This window comes from Plecotus auritus (assembly GCF_963455305.1).
Source record: "Plecotus auritus genome assembly, chromosome: 5".
NCBI classification, from domain to species: Eukaryota; Metazoa; Chordata; class Mammalia; order Chiroptera; family Vespertilionidae; genus Plecotus; species Plecotus auritus.
The window spans coordinates 54,020,580-54,040,170 of record NC_137776.1 but is presented as its reverse complement, the minus strand read 5'-3'; the positions used below and the strand labels follow the sequence as shown (position 1 = coordinate 54,040,170).

The following is a 19,591-nucleotide window of genomic DNA, read 5'->3' as shown; positions in this document are numbered from 1 at the left end:
TTTGTTGATAACGGTGCACTTGATAAAAGATCCTGGTAAACTTTAGTATATACAATTCTGTAGAGTTTTCAAGAGTGTTTCCAAATAGCTTTGTCTGCTATGTTTCACAATGCAAATCTTAGGCTTCAATCTTGGTTTTCTGGCTTCAGGCTCATTGCCCTTTACTGTAAGTTAAAAATGCTTAAGGATAGTCACAATGGGTTAAGAGATTATTGTATATTCATTATCATTAGTTTATAAACCAGAAAATGACCATTCAAAATAAATAAATTTGTATTTTAAACCTAGACTTATACTTACAATAAAAATTCCAGCTTGCTTCATAAAGAACTGTTATCTTCATTAGAAGCTGATGAATATCAAATTAGCTCTGTTTCTTGATTTTGCAGAATAAGTTATGCTTACTGTATTTTTGGCAGGGTATATTTTGAAAACTGAAAATGCTTTTGATGTGCCTGGTATCTTGTTTTAGTAGTTAAATAAAATATGGTTACATTATTTTAGATAGTAAACAAAATAATCCACATTCCTTAATTTGCCAGAGTTTTAAATGTGTTTCATGTCAGTTTTTATGATTTTTAACTTAATATGCACTTTTTATTTTATATTTATTACTCATTTAAATGTTGATTTGCAAATAGTTATTGAGTATCTACTATGTGGCAGATGCTCTTCTAGGCACTGGGATGCAACATTGAACAAAACAAAGTCCAGCTCTCATGTAGTTACATTGATGTTTATGTGCGTATTTGAGAGGAGAAAGATAGTAAACATAAATCATATCATCTAGTGATAAGTGCTATTAAGAAAAATAAAGCAGTATAAAAAGAAGAGTGGCAAGGTACTGTTTTAGATCATATGGTCAGGGAAGTACTCATTTCAAATATTTTTCAACAAAGATTCAAAGGAAGTGAGGGAGTGAGACATGGGGATTTAGGAGAAACGTGAATGTAAGGGGAATAGCAAATACAAGGACAAATTATGAAGGTGAAAGTGAAACTAGGGTGTTGAAGAATCAGCAAGGAGCCCAGTGTGACTGCAGAAGAGTCAGAAAGGCAGAGAGTAGGAGATAGATCAGTGAGAGTGGAGATCAGGGGCTGAAGCTATAGTTCATGGTGAGGACACCAAGTTTACTTCTAAGATATGGGAAGAGATGACTGAAGGGTTTTCAACAGAAGAATGTCATGATCTGACTCTCATTTTACAAAGATCACCCAGTCTGCTTCACGGAGTATATGATGCATGGGGGAAAGTGTAGAAGCAAAAAGATAGATTGGGGGCATATTGCCATTATGAAGTAAAGGATGATCATGGCTTGGACTATGGTAGAAACAATGAGGATGGCAAATGTCATCAGATTTAGATGTATTTTGCAGAAGAGCTGACAGGTTTTGCTGAGCAATTGGATATAGGATATGAGGAAATGAGTAGAGCTAAGGAGGAGTCCAAGTGTTTAGACTGGTCAAGAAATAAAAGTGTAGTTTCTGTTGACTGAGCTTGGGATAACTTCCAGTGAATCAATAATGGTGAGTAAAATCCAGAGCTCTGATTTGAACATGGTGTATTTTTTTTTTGAGGTGCCTATTAGATGTTCAGTGGAGGAGTGTAGAGTTCCAAAAAGGATTGGGCTGGAGATAGAACTTTGAGCAATATCAGTATATGGATGGTGTTTAAAGTCATGGTAAAGATAACAGATTTTGAAGCTCTCTACTTAGAGACACGTAATAAATCAAAAGCATAAAAACCTGACTCTAGTTATTGCTTAATTTGTTTTAAAAGCAAATTAGTTTTATTTGCTTTCTTTGTTAAATATCTGTCAGGATCTTTAACTTAGTTGTCTTTTTTATTATTCAAATTATAGTCATGCAATGTGGAAAAAAGTGTTTGAGCATAATGCTTTATTAATTGTGACTTACTGAACAATAACAATTTTTCTATTGTTTATTAATAGTGAAATCTATGTATTACTTCATTATATACTAGAGATTCGGTGCACAAATTCGTGCACGGGTGGGGTCCCTCAGCCTGGCCAGCGATTGGGCTGATCGGGGCCAGCTGGCTGGGGGGAGGGATCGTGGGAGGTTGGCTGTGGGAGCACACTGACCACCCAGCTGGCTAGGGGGAGGGACTGCGGGAGGTTGGCTGGCTGCAGGAGGTTGGCTGACTGCGGGAGCGCACTGATCGCCAGGGGGCAGCATCTGCGTTGAGTGTCTGCCCCTTGGTGGTCAGTGCATATCATAGCTACAGGCCAGTCATCTGGTCATCAGTCATAATGGTGGCTTAGGCTTTTATATCTATAGATAATTCTACCATTATAACGAGTAAATATTTTTAAGGGTCATAACCATTATGGCATAAATTTCATGAGGCTATTAATATCCACCTTATGTTTTTATGTCCTCCTTTTCCAAAAAATGTCTAGAAATGTGTGTACTGAATATATGTGGAGACAAATTTCATATGTACTTTTGCCCCATATCAATAACTAAATCATTAAAAAGGAAAAGTATTTATTTAGTCATAAATGAGTTATAAAATTGATTTTATTTAATAGCCAACTGATACTGTGTGAAATGGCAATGATATAATGGTCCTTGCCCTCACTAATTATGCATTCAAGTAGAAATAATCAACCTTAAAATTAACCATTGGAGGAATAAGATGCTACTGCAATAGATTACTGGTATATCTAAACAGGTCAGATGCTATTGTGAATAACTTTATACTAGAAATAACTTTTAATCTGAGTACTAAAGAAGAAGTATGAGTTAGCTAGGGTGAAGTAGAAAGCATTTGCAAGTACTGAAGAAGGGGGGAAGGGATGGCATTTGCAAAGACTCTTATTTGAGAAAGAGCATATTTCATTAGATGATCTGAAACAATTATAATAAAAGGGACAAAGGAGAGTGCAATGAGGAGTAAATAATACAAAACTAGAGAAATAGACAGGGGTTACCTTCTAAAATCTAGATGATATTAAGACATTTGATCATGATCCTAAAAATAGTGGACAGCTCTTGAAATTATTTTGAATTACATTTACAAAGGTCATTTTGGCACAGTATACAGAATAGATTTCTTTTATATATGAAAGTATTGCATATGTCTCCTCCTTTGCCCATTGACCTCTCCCAGCCTGCTCCCACCTCCCCGCATAGGCCCTCACCCCCTATTGTTTTTGTCCATCTATTATGCTTCTATACATGCATACAAGTCTTTTGGTTGATCTCTTATGTCTCCTCTCACCCTCCCCTGCCTTCCCTCTGAGGTTTGATGGTCTATTCGATGCTTTTATGTCTCTGTATCTATTTTTTTAAATATATTTTATTTATTTTTTACAGAGAGGAAGGGAGAGGAATAGAGAGTCAGAAACATTGATGAGAGAGAAACATCGATCAGTTGCCTCCTGCACACTCCCTACTGGGTATGTGCCTGCAACCAAGGTACATGACCTCGACCGGAATCAAACCTGGGACCCTTGAGTCCACAGGCCGACGCTCTATCCACTGAGCCAAACTGGTTAGGGCACTGTATCTATTTTTATTCATCAGTTTATGTTGTTCATTATATTCCACAAATGAGTGAGATCATGTGATACTTATCTTTTTTCTAACTGGCTTATTTCACTTGGCTTATTGGCATAATGCTCTCCAGATCCATACATGCTGTTGCAAATTATAAGAGTTCTTTCTTTTTGACAGCAGTGTAGTATTCCATTGTGTAGATGTACCACAGTTTTTTAATCTACTCATCTGCTGATGGGCACTTAGGCTGTTTCCAAATCTTAGCTATTGAAAATTGTGCTGCTATGAACATAGGAGTGCATATGTTCTTTCTGATTAGTGTTTCTGAATTCTTGGGATATATTCCTAGAAGTGGGATTACTGGGTTAATTTTTTGAGGAAACTCCATACTGTTTTCCACAGTGGCTGCACCAGTCTGCATTTCCACCAGCAGTGCACGAGGGTTCCTTTTTCTCCATGTCCTTGCCAGCACCTGTCGTTTGTTGATTTGTTGATGATAGCCATTCCAACAGGTGTGAGATGGTATCTCATTGTCATTTTGATTTACATCTCTCAGATGATTAGTAACTTTGAGCATTTTTTTAGATGTCTCTTGGCCATCTTTTAAATGTTTTTGAAGTATCAATGAGATACATAAGTACAGATATAGTATGGACAATCGGGTGTGTGGAGTTCAGAAGAGAGCTCTAACCTAGAGAGAAATATTTAAGATCAGTGGGTACATAAATGGTTCTTGAAGCTATGTTTGTTGATGAGCTCTACTCTATTAGAATGAATATAGCAGGAGAGAAGGAAATGGCTGAGATATCCTATGTCCTTTTCTTTTTTAAAACTATATTTATTGATTTCAGAGAGGAAGGGAGAGGGAGAGAGAGAGATAGAAACATCAATGATGAGAGAGAATCATTGATTGGCTGCCTCCTGTGTGTCCCCTACTGAGGACTGAGCCTGCAATCTGGGCATGTGCCCTGACTGGGAATTGAATCGTGACCCCCTGGTTCATAAGTTGATGCTCAACCACTGAGCCACAACGCTGGGCCTTATAGGTGCCCTTCTTTTCAAAAAGGAATTACAACATTTAAAAAGATACAAAGAAATTGTTGCTTATGAGGCACAAAGAAACCAGGGGATTGGGACCTCATGAAGCAAAGGGAAAAGAGCATAATGAAAGGGGAAAGAACCATGCTTATCAAATACTGCTGAGCAAGCAAGTCAAATAACTCAAAATTATCCTTTTATTTTTAGTGACAAAACATGAAGAGTTTGTTATCTTCAGAAAGAAAAGCTAGTAGACTGAGGAAAATATAAACAGCTCTTTTAAGAAGTTTGGCTATGAGTGGAGAAAATAGTTAAGGCTAAAAGTAGTCAAAGAGAATTGTGGGTTATATCAAAGGATTCTCACTTCTTTCTCCCCAAGACAGGAGAGTCATAGCAAGTTTATGTTGATAGAAAGTGTCCAATACGTAGAGTGGAAAGATAGTAAGATAAGAGATTTATGAAGTATTCTGGAAAAAGTTGAAGGTGTCCAGAGTATGGAAGGAGGAATTTAAAACTTCCCCCATTGAAACAGGAAGGAGAAATGATAGGTCCCAATACAGAAGGTTTGTCAATTTGGGGGTGTGGAGTAGAGATTTGGCAGACTGATACCGTATTATCTCTTCTCTCAATGAAGTAGGAAATAAGGTTATCAGCTTCAGGTGGGAGGGGAAAAAGTAGAAGATTGGAAATCAGAGTAGAGTAGAGAATATTTGAAATTGTCTTTGCAGAGAGTAAGAAATGGAGCTAAGTGGAGAAATACAGGACTGTATTGAGGACCCTTGAGGTTGGGAACCAAGCATTCAAAATGGTGCTAATATGTCAAGGGGAGTTTTATACACTAACAGCAAATCATCTGTAATTTTACCTTATTTTTTGTTTGTTTTCAGCAATAAAAATAACTATGTGTCTTCTTTAAAATGGTGCTTTTGTGTGTTCCCTGGTTTGTAGTGCCCTCACATGGCTGATCCACATCATTTATGATTGTTTCCATGTGGGTGCCTTTGGACAAGCTGAGAATTAAACATGTGCAATAATATATTGCTACTAGTAAAAACAAGAAATCAATCATTGCTTTGACTAAAGCCAGTTGTAGATGCAAAGAAACTTCCTTTATAGTTTAGTGAAACATTGGCTACTCACTGTTCTATTTTACCACACTTAAAATCATGTTGATATTTTGTTCAAGTACATAATGTGAAAATTTATAATTAAATTAAAGAGTGAAAAAGGCTATGAATAGCATTGATGTATTCTCTGGCATATTTATAATTTGTGTCTAAGTTTACATTGGTAAAGGTTGTTGTTTTCATAATTGCAACTGAATCCTCATGCTTTTTATTAAATATAGAAGCAAGTAATTTCATTATCTGACTACCAAATATTTTCTTAAAGAGTTTTGTTATTTTTTGGAAAACTGAAGGGCAATGGCTCTGTCTACAAAAGCAAAGTAGAGTGAAGCAAACTAGACATTTTTTATGAGTAATGTTCTTTACATCTCAGGAAGTTAGAAAAGCAATTTATTGAGCATTTACTATATATCAAACACATTAAGTGTAGTAGCTTTAACATATTTTAAATAATTAGATCCTCACAGAAATCCTGTAAAATAGTTATTTTTTCTTACTTTTATGGTGAAGTGAACCAAGGCTCAGAAAAATTAACAAGTAATTTGGCCACAGTTACAAATCTAAGAAATGCTAAATAATATCATCCATTTTGTCTTACTGTTCAAAATATTATAATCAATAACAGTATATTATATACTCCACTTAGAAATTATCTTATTAAAGACATCCCACTAGATTGACCCTTAGAATGGAGATACAATGTATTTAATCACTTGGATTCTGAATTTTTGTCATGATTTACATACATGCTGATCATACAGCTTTGGTTGAGTGAGTCAAGTCTGTCATTGAAAAAAGTTAAATTGTTAAATTATTTGCTAATGAACCCATTGCTTTGCATTTAATCTTTTTAATTACTAAAAAGCACCAAAGTAGCCTCAAAATAGTTAATGACTTGGGTTGGCATGGCCTAGCTATGGGGTTGTTGAATGACAGAAATAGAAAGAACAAACTCAATAATAAAAGTATAAGGTCTTAAAAGTTCTAAAATTCATGGTAGTGAAAGACATGGTTATGCATGAAAGTGAGATTTTCCATTGAACTTTGTCTTCCTTGACGATATTCTACTTTATTCAATGTGCTCATTATGTGCACCATTCTTACCAACTGTGTATTTATGACAATGAGTAATCCTCCAGACTGGACAAAGAATGTGGAGTAAGTAGAAAATTAAATATCTCTCTCAATATTCTCATCCCTTTGTATTTCAAACTGGGCATTGAACAGCTTGAGACTTCAGCTTCCTTAACAAATCATACCAGCTCCTCCAATCATGTTAGCAACAATGACTCAAGTTAATTTCAAGCAATAACTTCCTCTAGGACCAAGTTTGCAGTGGTGGTTCACTCAGTAGCTCAAATTATTGAACTGGTCTGACAGCCAATATTTGTAGCCCTTTATCTTTCTTGTGAGTTTCACACTTTTGAAGATCAGTGATTACTAATATCCAATAATAAATATTATACCTAGTTTGTATATTCATTCTCTCATAGCTGTTACCTTTCTATGTTTTATTAGTATATATTTCATGTATCTTAATAATGCATATTTTATTGAACACCAATGCTTCATTCATTTCTTGGATTATTACCTAATTGCTTCAATCAGACCAAATGCCATTGTATTAGATAAAATCTTTATATAGAATCTTATTATTTGGCCTTCAATTGTTATAGCAAGTACAGTGTTCATTTAGTTACAATCAAAGAGAATGTCTTTCAACATATAATATTTCTTCCTGCCTTAAATTTTACCTACACTCTACATTTTAGGGAGACAGACATAGACCCATATAGAAGTCTCTAATTTGTGTTGTGTAAGTCCCTTTTGAGATATGTACATGTAAATCACCTACTATATCTTTAATGTGGGCTTGGCTATTTTTTCTCAGGTACACCTTTACAGGAATTTATACTTTTGAATCACTTATAAAAATACTTGCAAGGGGCTTTTGTTTAGAAGATTTCACATTTCTACGGGACCCATGGAATTGGTTGGATTTCACAGTCATTACTTTTGCGTAAGTATTTTAATACATTTTCCATGCTGGAAGAATAAATCATTGGTGGGAGCCTACACTGTATTTTTCCTTGGTGGCTTCCCTTGTCAGATCAAACATTTTTCATAGTTATCATGCAAATTCAGAATGTATTTCTTCCAATTAAATTATGTACTTTGGAGAAATTAGGGACTATCATATTAAATTATATGATTTTGGTTTCAATTAACACTGTAAAATAGTAGTTTCCCAAGTAACAAGATGATTGATGACAATGCCATTTTTCTCTTAATTGGGAAATCTAATGGCAACACTCATTGAAGTTGAAAAGGTCTTGATGTAAGACCAACATAGACTTAGATTTCCCTAAATTCTGAATAACTCTGATTTAATTCTACAGGTATATAACAGAATTTGTAAACCTAGGCAATGTTTCAGCTCTTCGAACTTTCAGAGTATTGAGAGCTTTGAAAACTATTTCTGTAATCCCAGGTAAGAAGAAACTGGTATAAGGTGGTAGGCCCCTTATATCTCCAACTGTTTCTTGTGTTTTGTCATTGTGTTTGTGTGTGAACTCCCTACTGCAGATATGTGACAGAGTTTGTGGACCTGGGCAATGTCTCAGCGTTGAGAACATTCAGAGTTCTCCGAGCATTGAAAACAATTTCAGTCATTCCAGGTGAGAGCTAGGTTAAACACCGAGGCTGAGTTTAGCTGCATTGGTGCATTGGCTGAGTTTAGCTGCATTTGTGCATAAGCCTTATTGCTTGTCACCTATTGCAAATACTGGTAAATCTGTAAAAAAGCAAGAATCGCACATCATATTTTGGATGGACTTGATTCTTTGCTTTTACTAGTTGCTTTCTTTAAAACTGTTCTAAATCAGCCTTTGAGTTTAACAAGTTTTTGCATGAGGCATTTGCAGTAACAGGCTACATGGTCTGCATCCTATAACATCAAGCTTTCCGCATAGAAGCTAAACTATGAGATATTCGAACTGATGCAAATTGAACCAATTAGGTCAAAAACTGGTAATTTTCTTACCTGCAGACAAATGAAAGAGCAAGGGATAGCATGAGTGTTGCATGAGGCTCAGTTTTCAGATGTCTTCCTTTTTTAACCCATACTCAAGCTTATAGAATTCGCAAAAATATAACCTCATAATTCAGTTACTTAAAGGTTTATTACTACTCTATTCATATAGATTTTTTTCAAAAATCACTAAGAGGTAAGGGAGTAAGACATCTGCAAATAAAAGCAAACTATTTACACAAGGTTAATGTTTAAGCATGAATAGCAAAATCATTTTTCTGTTCTAAGGAGTGTTTGGAAATACACTTTGGTTCATTTCCATTCACAGTTTTCTAATGAACATACAAGTTCTGCTTTCATTCATTTTCACCAGCTAGCAGGCTTTTCATAAAAATCTTATTCAATCACAAACATTAAAGTAATATTCTTGGCATTCTGCATGACATCTTTATTTTCCAGGACAAGCTCATGATGTTTTTGTCAGTAAAGTAGCTGTTAAATAGTGCATTTAAATTTCCCCCTCTGGTTTTATTTGTAGGCCTGAAGACCATCGTGGGGGCCCTGATCCAGTCTGTGAAGAAGCTCTCTGACGTCATGATCCTGACGGTGTTCTGTCTGAGCGTGTTTGCATTAATAGGACTACAGCTATTTATGGGCAACCTGCGGAATAAATGTTTGCAATGGCCCCCAGATAATTCTTCCTTTGAAATAAACATCACTTCCTTCTTTAATTACTCATTGGATGGGAACGGTACCGCTTTCAATAGGACAGTGAGCACCTTTAACTGGGATGAATATATTGAGGATGAAAGTAAGATATACTCTTTTATCCATTAAGTTGTTTAGTCATTTAATTATTAAAAAATACACATAGTGGAAATTGCCTCAATTTTTATGTGAACCAAATGACCAGACCAATTTAATCAGTACATGTAATGCAGAAATTAAATATCTTTTTTCTTATCTGTTAATCAACATGGTAAAAGTTATCATTTGAATGTGTGTTATCTTTTCCTAAATCAGTGTTGAAAGCAATACCACATTAAGCTGTATTTATTTGGTAGGCATGGATCAGAAGTTTTTAATCATCTTAAATAAATCAGTAGTTTGAATTAATGCTGAAATATTAAATATAAAATAATTTCTTACCATTGAAACTATCCCCTCCATCATTTGGTTTTCAAGTCTCATCCTCTCCATGTACAATTAACTAACCAACTTCCATTGATCCCTTGATTATCAAAACTCCACTGGCACACTAATACTAAAACCTTTAAGGCTTTTAGAACCATATGAAATGTTATCCCTTCTCACACTATATTCATATTTTAACATTAATACTATATTAACACTATATTAATACTATATTAATATTTTTATATTCTTATGAAGATTATAATGGGGAGATTAAGATTCATTGGATAAATGAATAAATAAAACAAATTATTTCATTATTTGTGAGGTTTTCCATTTATTGATATAATAATAGCACAATGATAATCTTTGCACATAAATATTTCCTCTATCTCTAATTGTTTCCTTCAGGTGGATTTTCATTAATAGAATATTTTTGGTTCAAGAAAATGACCAGATTAAGGTTATGGAGACATTGTCAAATTGCTCTTCAGAGAGATCAGACCACTCACTAATATTGTTATTACCATATTTAAAATCTTTTGATAGAAGGAAAAGTATATCCTCTTGTTCCTAACTATTTATGCAGTAGAATTTAAAAGATACATTTACTAGTATCATTAGTAAGTTACACATATTTTATATAATGCGAATTATCTTTTGATATTTTTACCCATTATTCCATCAAGTGATAGTATATTTACAAAATTCATATGAACTCTTATTTTATCAAGAATATTAACATTTTTGGCAAATATATTATCCAGCTTCTTTTTCATCCTATTACTTGTTTTTGATGTCCAAGTGATTATGATTTTTTTGGCAATGGTGTCATTATATTTTTAAATCCTTTTCTATAGTTTAGTTTAGAAAAAAATTTTTATTTAGAGATAATAAAAATTCACTTAGGTAGTCTACATGTAAAGCAGCCACCTCCATATTCTACATTAAAAAACCCTATATGTCCTTTCTATCAGATTAATGGACTAGTTTATAAATCTTTAATCTTTAAAAATCTAGAATTAGTTTTTAATATATGTTGTGAGGTAAATTTTAGGATATTTCTTGAATACAGACTAAGTATTCCTAAAAACAATCATAAGTTTTTGTTTGGTATTTGTGTATATGTGTGTGTTTTAATGTGTGTGTTTTAATGTGTGTATGTGTGTGTTTATATGTAAATATATACATACTTCTGTTTATGTATGTGTATGTTTTTTGAGATCATCTTTGCAACTTATTAAAGTTATATTTAAGATATTCCATAAGAATAAGAACTACATATATTTAGAAAATATATATCTCCAGAGAAAGAAGTTTATTTTGCTCATTTGAAAGATAGCAATCACGCCAAAATACAAAGTAAAACACTTATTTACAGTATCATAGAAAGAACAAATTCCTAAGCCCACTTTTCAAAGGAAATTAAAGTGGATAGGAGAAGAATGTCTGTATCTATTTGGAGTCCAGGCAAAACATATTTGTAAAGTAAAATTTTATTTGCATGAAAACATTTAGAAGCAACAAGGCTTACCTCTTTCTCTCCCCCCGCCCCCACCGCTCCTTTTTATTTTTGGCAACAACACAGCCTTAATTTGGCAGCTCTTTTTGAAGTACCTCAAACAATTTGGGTTTATATTTAGAGTAAATTCTTATATGAGAATGTTAGCATCGTTATTCCCTCCAATTTTTTTTAAAACAGATTTTTTAAAACATTTGTTTAATTTACAATGTTATATTTTGATATATTTTAGTATTCAATTATTAAACTATTTTTGTTGTCATATACATATTTATTATTTTATCCATTTCGTTATAGTTGAAACATTGTAAGCTTTATTATCTAGGCAGAATGGCAGAAATGCTTTGAGGGCTTTTAATGATTCTTTCTATTCCTCACTCTTTTAATAGGTCACTTTTATTTCTTGGAAGGGCAAAATGATGCTCTGCTTTGTGGCAACAGCTCAGATGCAGGGTAAGTGATGTTTCATATTGAGTTTCAGTCCACCTGCTCTATCCACCTCAATAACCTGCCACCTCCCACCCACCTTGCCCCTGCTCGCTCCACATTCAAAACTCTCCATAAATTCAACTTCACACTGACTCTCAAAATAGCTGGGGTAAGTGTAGATTCTCACTTCTTTCACACACTCATATGCAGCAATTATTTTTCCATACTAGCTCGCAGGTGATCTTCCAAATTAGTTCGATGAAAAATAGAAAAGCAGTTAATAGAAGCTTAAGTTAATAGAATATAAAAGTATGTACTTTTATAAGTGTGATATTTTATCTACTATGCTAATATGGTCTCCATGACTTAAAGTGTATAATATCTGAAGATAAAGTCTTTTCCTGAGGCCTGATGAGTGTATGTCCCAGAATATTTTGGCAAAGTGGTTAAGAGCATAGACTGGAGAGTTTGCATGGATTCAAACCCTGACTCTACCATATAAAGGCACTTCTCCTTGCTTTACAGTTTCCTTAGGTAATAAAAGGGTATAATAGGAGGGTGACTGTAAAGAATTAAATGGTAGTGAATGTGCAGCTACTATAGCACTCAATAAGAACTTTTCATTGTTCTTTCTATGGAACATGATATTGTGGACATTAGTAACTGATACCGGTTACCTAGCAAAATTCTCAATGGTTGCAGGCTTTGAGTTTAACTCATATGATAAAGATTGCACTGCCTTCTTTATTTTCAGATCCCGGTGATCAGTAAAACAGACTGCCTTTAATTCCTTGTCTGTACTGTACTGAATGCTATACAAACAATATCTTATTCAATGCTTGTCCATTTGTAAGGCAGGTTCTGTCATTAGGCCCTTCTTACATATGAAGTGTCCAAAGCTGAGCCAGGTTAGGAAACCTGCGCCCGATCATGCAGCCCAGAAACCTCAGGCACAATGAAGAGCCCAGGTCCGCTGGATTATCAAGGTCATATGAGTCATATGACATCTTCATTATGCAGAGCCATTTCCTCCTTTCAACCTCTCCCCAACAACCTTTTCTTTACCCTTTCTCTCACACACACATTTCTGCCTCTAGATATCTTCAGTGAGTTTATTTTTTCTTTGTAGACTTATTTTTCTCTTCATGTCCACAAGTCCCCAGAGATAGCAATCGTAACATGACTGCTTTTATATATGGAGATGTGATAAATATAATAACAATGGTGAATCACATAGGAATTCACAAATAAACTTAGTTATTATGTAAATCAGTCCAAGGGTGCTGAGTAAAGTGAGAGAAATCTGCTTTCCTACTGTTGTATAAAATAGGCATTGGCATCTGTAAAAACCAGAAAGACAGCCAGCAGACTTGCAGTTGCTGACTTCCTCTCTTCGCTATAACCTAATTTCAGCCAGTGTCCGGAAGGATACATCTGTGTGAAGGCTGGTCGCAACCCCAACTATGGCTACACGAGCTTTGACACCTTTAGTTGGGCCTTCCTGTCCTTATTTCGTCTTATGACACAAGACTTCTGGGAAAACCTTTATCAACTGGTGAGAACAGAAAAAATGACTCTTCTGAGAAGCATGAAATACTGAGATCAGAACTGCTGTAGAATATTATGTAGACTGTGAGCTCGTAACATCCCATATAATTTTTAATAAAATATCTCTTCCATTTTGTAGACACTGCGTGCTGCTGGGAAAACATACATGATCTTTTTTGTGCTGGTCATTTTCTTGGGCTCATTCTATCTGATAAATTTGATCTTGGCTGTGGTGGCCATGGCCTATGAGGAACAGAATCAGGCCACCATGGAAGAGGCAGAGCAGAAAGAGGCTGAATTTCAGCAGATGCTTGAACAGCTAAGAAAACAACAAGAAGAAGCTCAGGTATAGTTAGCAAACATTGAGCTCTTTTGTGTTTGTTAATCTCAATTCTCTGTCCAAACCGGTGAAGTCAAGTGGCATAAAGTGAAGAGAAACAAAATCAGCAGTGGTTACATTGATATTTGAAACATGTCATGTGTGTTTGGTAAGTGCTATAAGCCTATTTGGTTATTAGGAGATTATTATTTTATTTTGAAAATTACTGTCAATACTAATGGCATCAAAACATGGAGACTTATAATTGCTTTATTGACATTTTTCTCTCCTTTGTGACCCCTCATTTGTTCAAACTCACTAAATAATTAGACTAACATGCCTTCAATCAAAGTCTTGTCTTAAGCTTCTGAAGAGAAATTCAGTTACAGCTGCTTCTTCATTAGTGTCACTAGATGTGGGAAAGGTCAGGAAACCCGAGTCAAACTGGGAAGATTATTTTCTAGAGTCTGGAAAGACAAATACCTATTTAATATTTATTTTCCATTTGAAGAGTATTTAAATGCAAGTTTGTGGACTGCATAAGGGAAACACTGCTGTGTGGACATAGTAAATCGCTACATTCTCTGCCTTCTCCCCCTAAGTCCTTTAATTTGTACTTGGTAAACCTTCCAAACAAGGCAAGAATTTCTCTAAATATATTTGCTTGAGTTAATGACATTAACTAATTTAATTGCCTATTTTTTGGCTTTTCTTGGATCTTGAGTATAGTTCTCTTTTAACTGAATACAGAATAAAGGTCAGATAAATAAAAACATACTGGGGTAGCAGCAACAACATTGAACACTGTATCTTTCCAGAAACTGTGCCAGTGTAATTTATAAATTCATTCAGATGACATGATCTGGGATTTCCTTATATATAATCTGTAATATGTTTTTGTTGTACATTTCTTAGTGAAATACTTAATTTAAGTCAAAGGAGGGAGGAGTTCATTAAAATAAAACAATATAATACTTTACTGAATTAAATTCAGTGATTATACTGGCATTAAAAGTCATTGCCAAACAAAAGTGTGATGGATCAGATTAAAATAGTCAACTTTAATTTTTAAAATCTTTGCTTCTTAAGATACTGTTTAAATCAGATAAAAAAATTGTTATGATATTCAAGTGTCTTGTTCATATTATGAGAGAATCAGAAAGTATAGTATGAGGCCAGAGCTTGAAGGTTTTCATCAGTCACATGTTTCATCTTCCACGGGTCTGTTCATTTTAATTCTTTAATTGGTTGAATGGCAATATATTATTTTCCAAAATACCTACCAGCATGACACTACAGGTAAGTTAAACAGTAGCATGGAGAGATTTCCCCAAAGTTTGTATGCAACTAACACGTCCCCTGTGCCCTTCTAGGCCGCAGCTGCAGCAACATCTGCTGAATCAAGAGACTTCAGTGGTGCAGGCGGGTTAGGAGTTTTCTCAGAGAGTTCTTCAGTAGCATCCAAGTTGAGCTCCAAGAGTGAAAAAGAGCTGAAAAACAGAAGGAAGAAAAAGAAACAAAAAGAACAATCTGGAGAAGAAGAGAAGGAAGACAGAGTCTGCAAATCTGAATCTGAAGACAGCATTAGAAGGAAAGGTTTCCGTTTTTCCTTAGAAGGAAGCAGGTTGACATATGAAAAGAGGTTTTCTTCTCCACACCAGGTAAAAATATTAGATGACATAGAGTGCATTTTCATTACAAACAATTTTTTAAAGACATGCCAGGGTTTGACAGAGATAAAACTGCCTCCCCCTTGGATGGCACAATGCTTTCAGAATGGTCATGATCCTCAAGTGTTGTGGTTATTACCTCAGAGAATTTGTGAGTTTTACAACCGTTGATGTAAGAAACATCCAAACCAGCAGAGGATTTTTTTAGTAAGAGTTTATTTGAGCCAAACTGAGGACACCTGGGGGGAAGCAAGATCTCACATGCTCCCGAGAATAACAGTTTTGCAATTTCTCTTATGTATTTGAATGAAGGAGGGAAGGTAAGGAAGATAACATAAAAGTGGGAGAAAGCAAGGTGGGGATCAGATTATAAACTAATTAAGCTTATGCTATGTGCTCTCATGATTTAGAAGGAGGAATCTGAAAGGATGACCAGGTATTGGGAGGAGGGGTCTGAAGGGAGCTATTTCAGAAGTGTGTTAACCTAAATGCACAGAAACAATGCACAGGGCTTGCTTAAGGCAAAGACACACCTTTTATCAAAGCAGTTATATGCATGGGGCATGACTATGCACCATGACCTGCCCTGTTAGAAATTTATGACCAGATCATCCTGTGAGGTTCCTTTCCATAGAATCCCCTTTTTCTTCCACACAAATTTTGGATCCCAGGGAAGCATTTTTAGAGCATAGATTCCACTGGGCATGAGAAGGTTTGTAGTTTTGAGGTTTCATTAAAGACTCAAACATCTTGTGGCAACTTTCCACATGAGGAATTATCAGCAGATGTTTCCCATCTCTTCTTAGCTACTGGGCCTGAGCTCAGTGAAACGTGGGCTTTCTGAGTGAAAGGTTTCCAGTGGTGAATTGTGGACTCTCTCAGACCATCTGTGCAGTTCTTTCCATCCACATGCAAACTTCATTTGAAGAGTGAATTATTTTTAATTACAGTTCACATACAATATTATATTAATTTCAGGTGTACAACCCTGTGATTAGACATTTATATAACTTAGAAAGCAATCACATGATAAAAAATCTAGTACCAATCTGACACCATATATAGTTATTATAAAGTTATTGACTATATTCTTTATGCTGAACTTTACATCCCCATAACTATTCGGTAATTACCAATCTGTACCTCCTAATCCTTTGCCCTTTTCCACCCCTCCTCTCAATCGCCATCCTTTCTGGCAACTGTCAAAATGTTCTCTGTACCTATGAGTCTGTTTTTGTTCTGCTTTTTTATGTATTTTGTTTTTTAGATTCCACATGTAAGTGAAATAACCTAGCATTTGTCTTCCTCCTTTCTGAAAATTTTGCTCACAGGTATAACATTTTTCAGTATTGTCTTCTCCATATCTCAGTCCATATTCTTCCAATATGGTGGCAATATGCCTCCTGCAGCTCTACACCTATAATCAATACTAGAGGCCCGATGCATGAAATTTGTGCAAGGGGCTCGGCCTTCACATCCACAGCAGCTTCCTCGGCTCTCTCAGCCCCAGCTTTGTATGGAAGGACATCTGGAAGGTCATTGGCTGTCCGATCTAATTAGCATATTATGCTTTTATCATTATAGATTTTTACCAACCCTAATTTAAAATGCACCTCTTGCCCAACAATTATAACAGAAAGAGGTGGCTGTCAATGGACCATCTTTACTAGTAATTCATTCTCTACGTCCAGGGGTACAGAATATACCCATTGGCTATGCCTGGGTTATGGTCTTTCCTGGGGCTCATTTCTCAAGGATAATCAGGATACTGACAACAGAAGAAGAAGAAATAGATATTGGACAAGCAAAAATAAATGTTCACTACAAAAAAAATATAAAAGTACACTAGAAATAAACAGGAAGTGATTCACTGCACTCAATGCTGCTGAGCTAAAGAATCAAGGTAAACTGCACAATGGCAGAGACAATGTAGGCATTTAGAAAATTGTTAAATGATTGTGACCAGATACCTAGTTAAAACCAGGTTTTTGTAAATATGGTGTTCTTCAGATTTCTTAAGAGGAGTAAAAATCAGGGAATGAGTCATACAGTTCTTTCAGCTTGATTTGTTTAATTGTATTCATGAAGACATTATAAAATATACAAAGAGCAGGGAAGAAGCATCTCCGTGTGCTATAATTAAACAGACCTACTAGCATGAATTTTATTTTCCTCTGTGGTTAAGAGCTGCATCAGGATGTGGTCACTAGTGAGCCCTTATTTTTGGCTTCGAAGGATCTAAAAGTAAGTGTATATTTAGTTGCTTGCCATTGGATTATTAAATCAGATGAGCTTCTAGAGAGAACTCTAGCAAAAATTTCACTTTGGGTGCCAATTTTGGGACTAAACAATGTTGAGGGGTACTTGTGACTATCTTAAGGCATGGATGAAGTAAAAAAAAAAAATGGCAGAAAATGAAAAAGGAAGGAAGGGAGAAAAGGGAAAGCAAGAGGTGAACCTAACAGAGAGTTCCAGACCTCCAGCAGTTACCGCAGGAGGGAGCCCTTGGTTCCCCCAGTCTAATGACTTATCTGTAGGTAGGTCAACAGTTCTGAAACAAGGAATCCAGTCTCATATTTTTCAGGATGCCAGCTCTTAATTATATTCATCTGTTTTCTGTTTCCCCTCTTGTTGTCCATAGTCTTTACTGAGCATCCGTGGCTCCCTTTTCTCTCCAAGACGCAGCAGTAGAGCAAGCCTTTTCAGCTTCAGAGGTCGAGCAAAGGATATTGGCTCTGAAAATGACTTTGCTGATGACGAGCACAGCACGTTTGAAGACAACGACAGCAGAAGAGACTCTCTGTTTGTACCACACAGACATGGAGAGCGGCGCCATAGCAACGTCAGCCAGGCCAGCCGTGCCTCCAGGGTGCTCCCCATTCTGCCCATGAATGGGAAGATGCACAGTGCAGTTGATTGCAATGGAGTGGTCTCCCTAGTGGGGGGCCCTTCAGCTCTCACGTCTCCAGCTGGACAACTCCTGCCAGAGGTGAGGCCCATGAAAAAAAGCAGCTATTGGGAAGGGAGCAAGCTGGGGTATTTTGATTTCCATATATACTAGAGGCCCGGTGCATGAAAATTCATGCACTGGAGGGGGGGGTCCCTCAGCCCAGCCTGCCCCCTCTCACAGTCCAGGAGCCCTCAGGGGCAGGAAGTGACCTGGCAATCAGGGGAAGGTGATGCCCTCATCACACTTCTGCTGCTGCCACTGCTGGCAGTGCAAGCCTTGGCTGGCCCTGGTTTCCTGAGCCTCGGGCAGCCCTGAGCAGCTAGGCAGCTGCCATCTGAGGCTTGCCTGCACCTTGGGCTGGCTCTGGGTGACTGGGGGGCTGAGGGGACTGGGGGACTCCAGAGGCAGGTGTGCGGAGTGGCCGGACCCACCTGGGGATGGGCCTAGCCGTGCTGCATGCCTGCCACCCCAGCAGCGCTGAGGGAACTGTGCGCCGCCATTTTGTGGCTATGGGCACTGCCATCTTTGAGGGTGTGACAGTCAATTAGCATATTCCCTCCTTATTGGCTGTGGGTGCCGCCATCTTTGTGAAGGCGTGATGGTCAATTAGCATATTCCCTCTTTAGTAGATAGAATATATATGTATATATATATATTTGATTTCAGAGATGAAAGGAGAGGGAGAGAGCAATAGAAACATCTATGATGAGAAACAATCATTGATCAACTGCCTCCTGCACGCCCCATCCTGGGGATTGAGCCCACAACCCGGGCATGTATCCTGACCAGGAATTGAACTGTGACCTCCTGATTCATAGCTTGATTTTCCTCCACTGAGCCACACCAGCCAGGTCTGAGTCTGTTTTTCAAAGGTCTATGGAAAAGGGTTTCAACTAAATACCAGACACTTATAGGGATATGTTATTGACATTTCCTTTGTAAAACTTAACTTAGTTATTAAATAAGATTTCATTTGCCAATATAAAAATATTCAGCAATGTCATTTGATTGTATTTTATAGTTTTCTGAATTATATTAAAATCTTTGAATTATTAATTTTTACACAATTCAATTTATTATAGTTAGACAAGCTCTTTAGGCTTGAAATCATATGGAGTGAGCTTTCAGTCACCTAAGAGAGGAGCTTCTTACCTTGCATTATAGAAATAGCCGTTGATCTTCTTCACTTTTTTCTTATGACCTCTTTCCACCACTTTCTCCCTGAGAAATGTCCAAGTATCCTGGAGTCAAAGCAAATCATGAAAAAGTAGAACTTTGTACTGAAGGAACCAGGAAGAA

The 19,591-nt window shown here is 36.3% G+C and overlaps 1 protein-coding gene across 6 annotated transcripts in view; it reads left to right on the top strand.

Moving 5' to 3' along the window:
- LOC308247757 (sodium channel protein type 2 subunit alpha) overlaps positions 1 to 19,591 on the top strand; it is a 129,826-nt gene that overhangs the window by 34,349 nt on the left and 75,886 nt on the right. For 3 of the 6 annotated variants that reach the window (XM_080667277.1, XM_080667276.1, XM_080667278.1), the window contains 9 exons: positions 6,758 to 6,847; positions 7,581 to 7,709; positions 8,276 to 8,367; positions 9,259 to 9,531; positions 11,766 to 11,829; positions 13,219 to 13,360; positions 13,493 to 13,699; positions 15,046 to 15,333; positions 17,984 to 18,331. In XM_080667277.1, the coding sequence (XP_080523403.1) occupies positions 6,758 to 6,847; positions 7,581 to 7,709; positions 8,276 to 8,367; positions 9,259 to 9,531; positions 11,766 to 11,829; positions 13,219 to 13,360; positions 13,493 to 13,699; positions 15,046 to 15,333; positions 17,984 to 18,331 (1,633 nt within the window). Of the gene's footprint in view, positions 1 to 6,757; positions 6,848 to 7,580; positions 7,710 to 8,088; positions 8,181 to 8,275; positions 8,368 to 9,258; positions 9,532 to 11,765; positions 11,830 to 13,218; positions 13,361 to 13,492; positions 13,700 to 15,045; positions 15,334 to 17,983; positions 18,332 to 19,591 lie in introns of all 6 variants that reach the window. The other 3 variants (XM_080667275.1, XM_080667273.1, XM_080667274.1) reach the window with 1 other exon arrangement.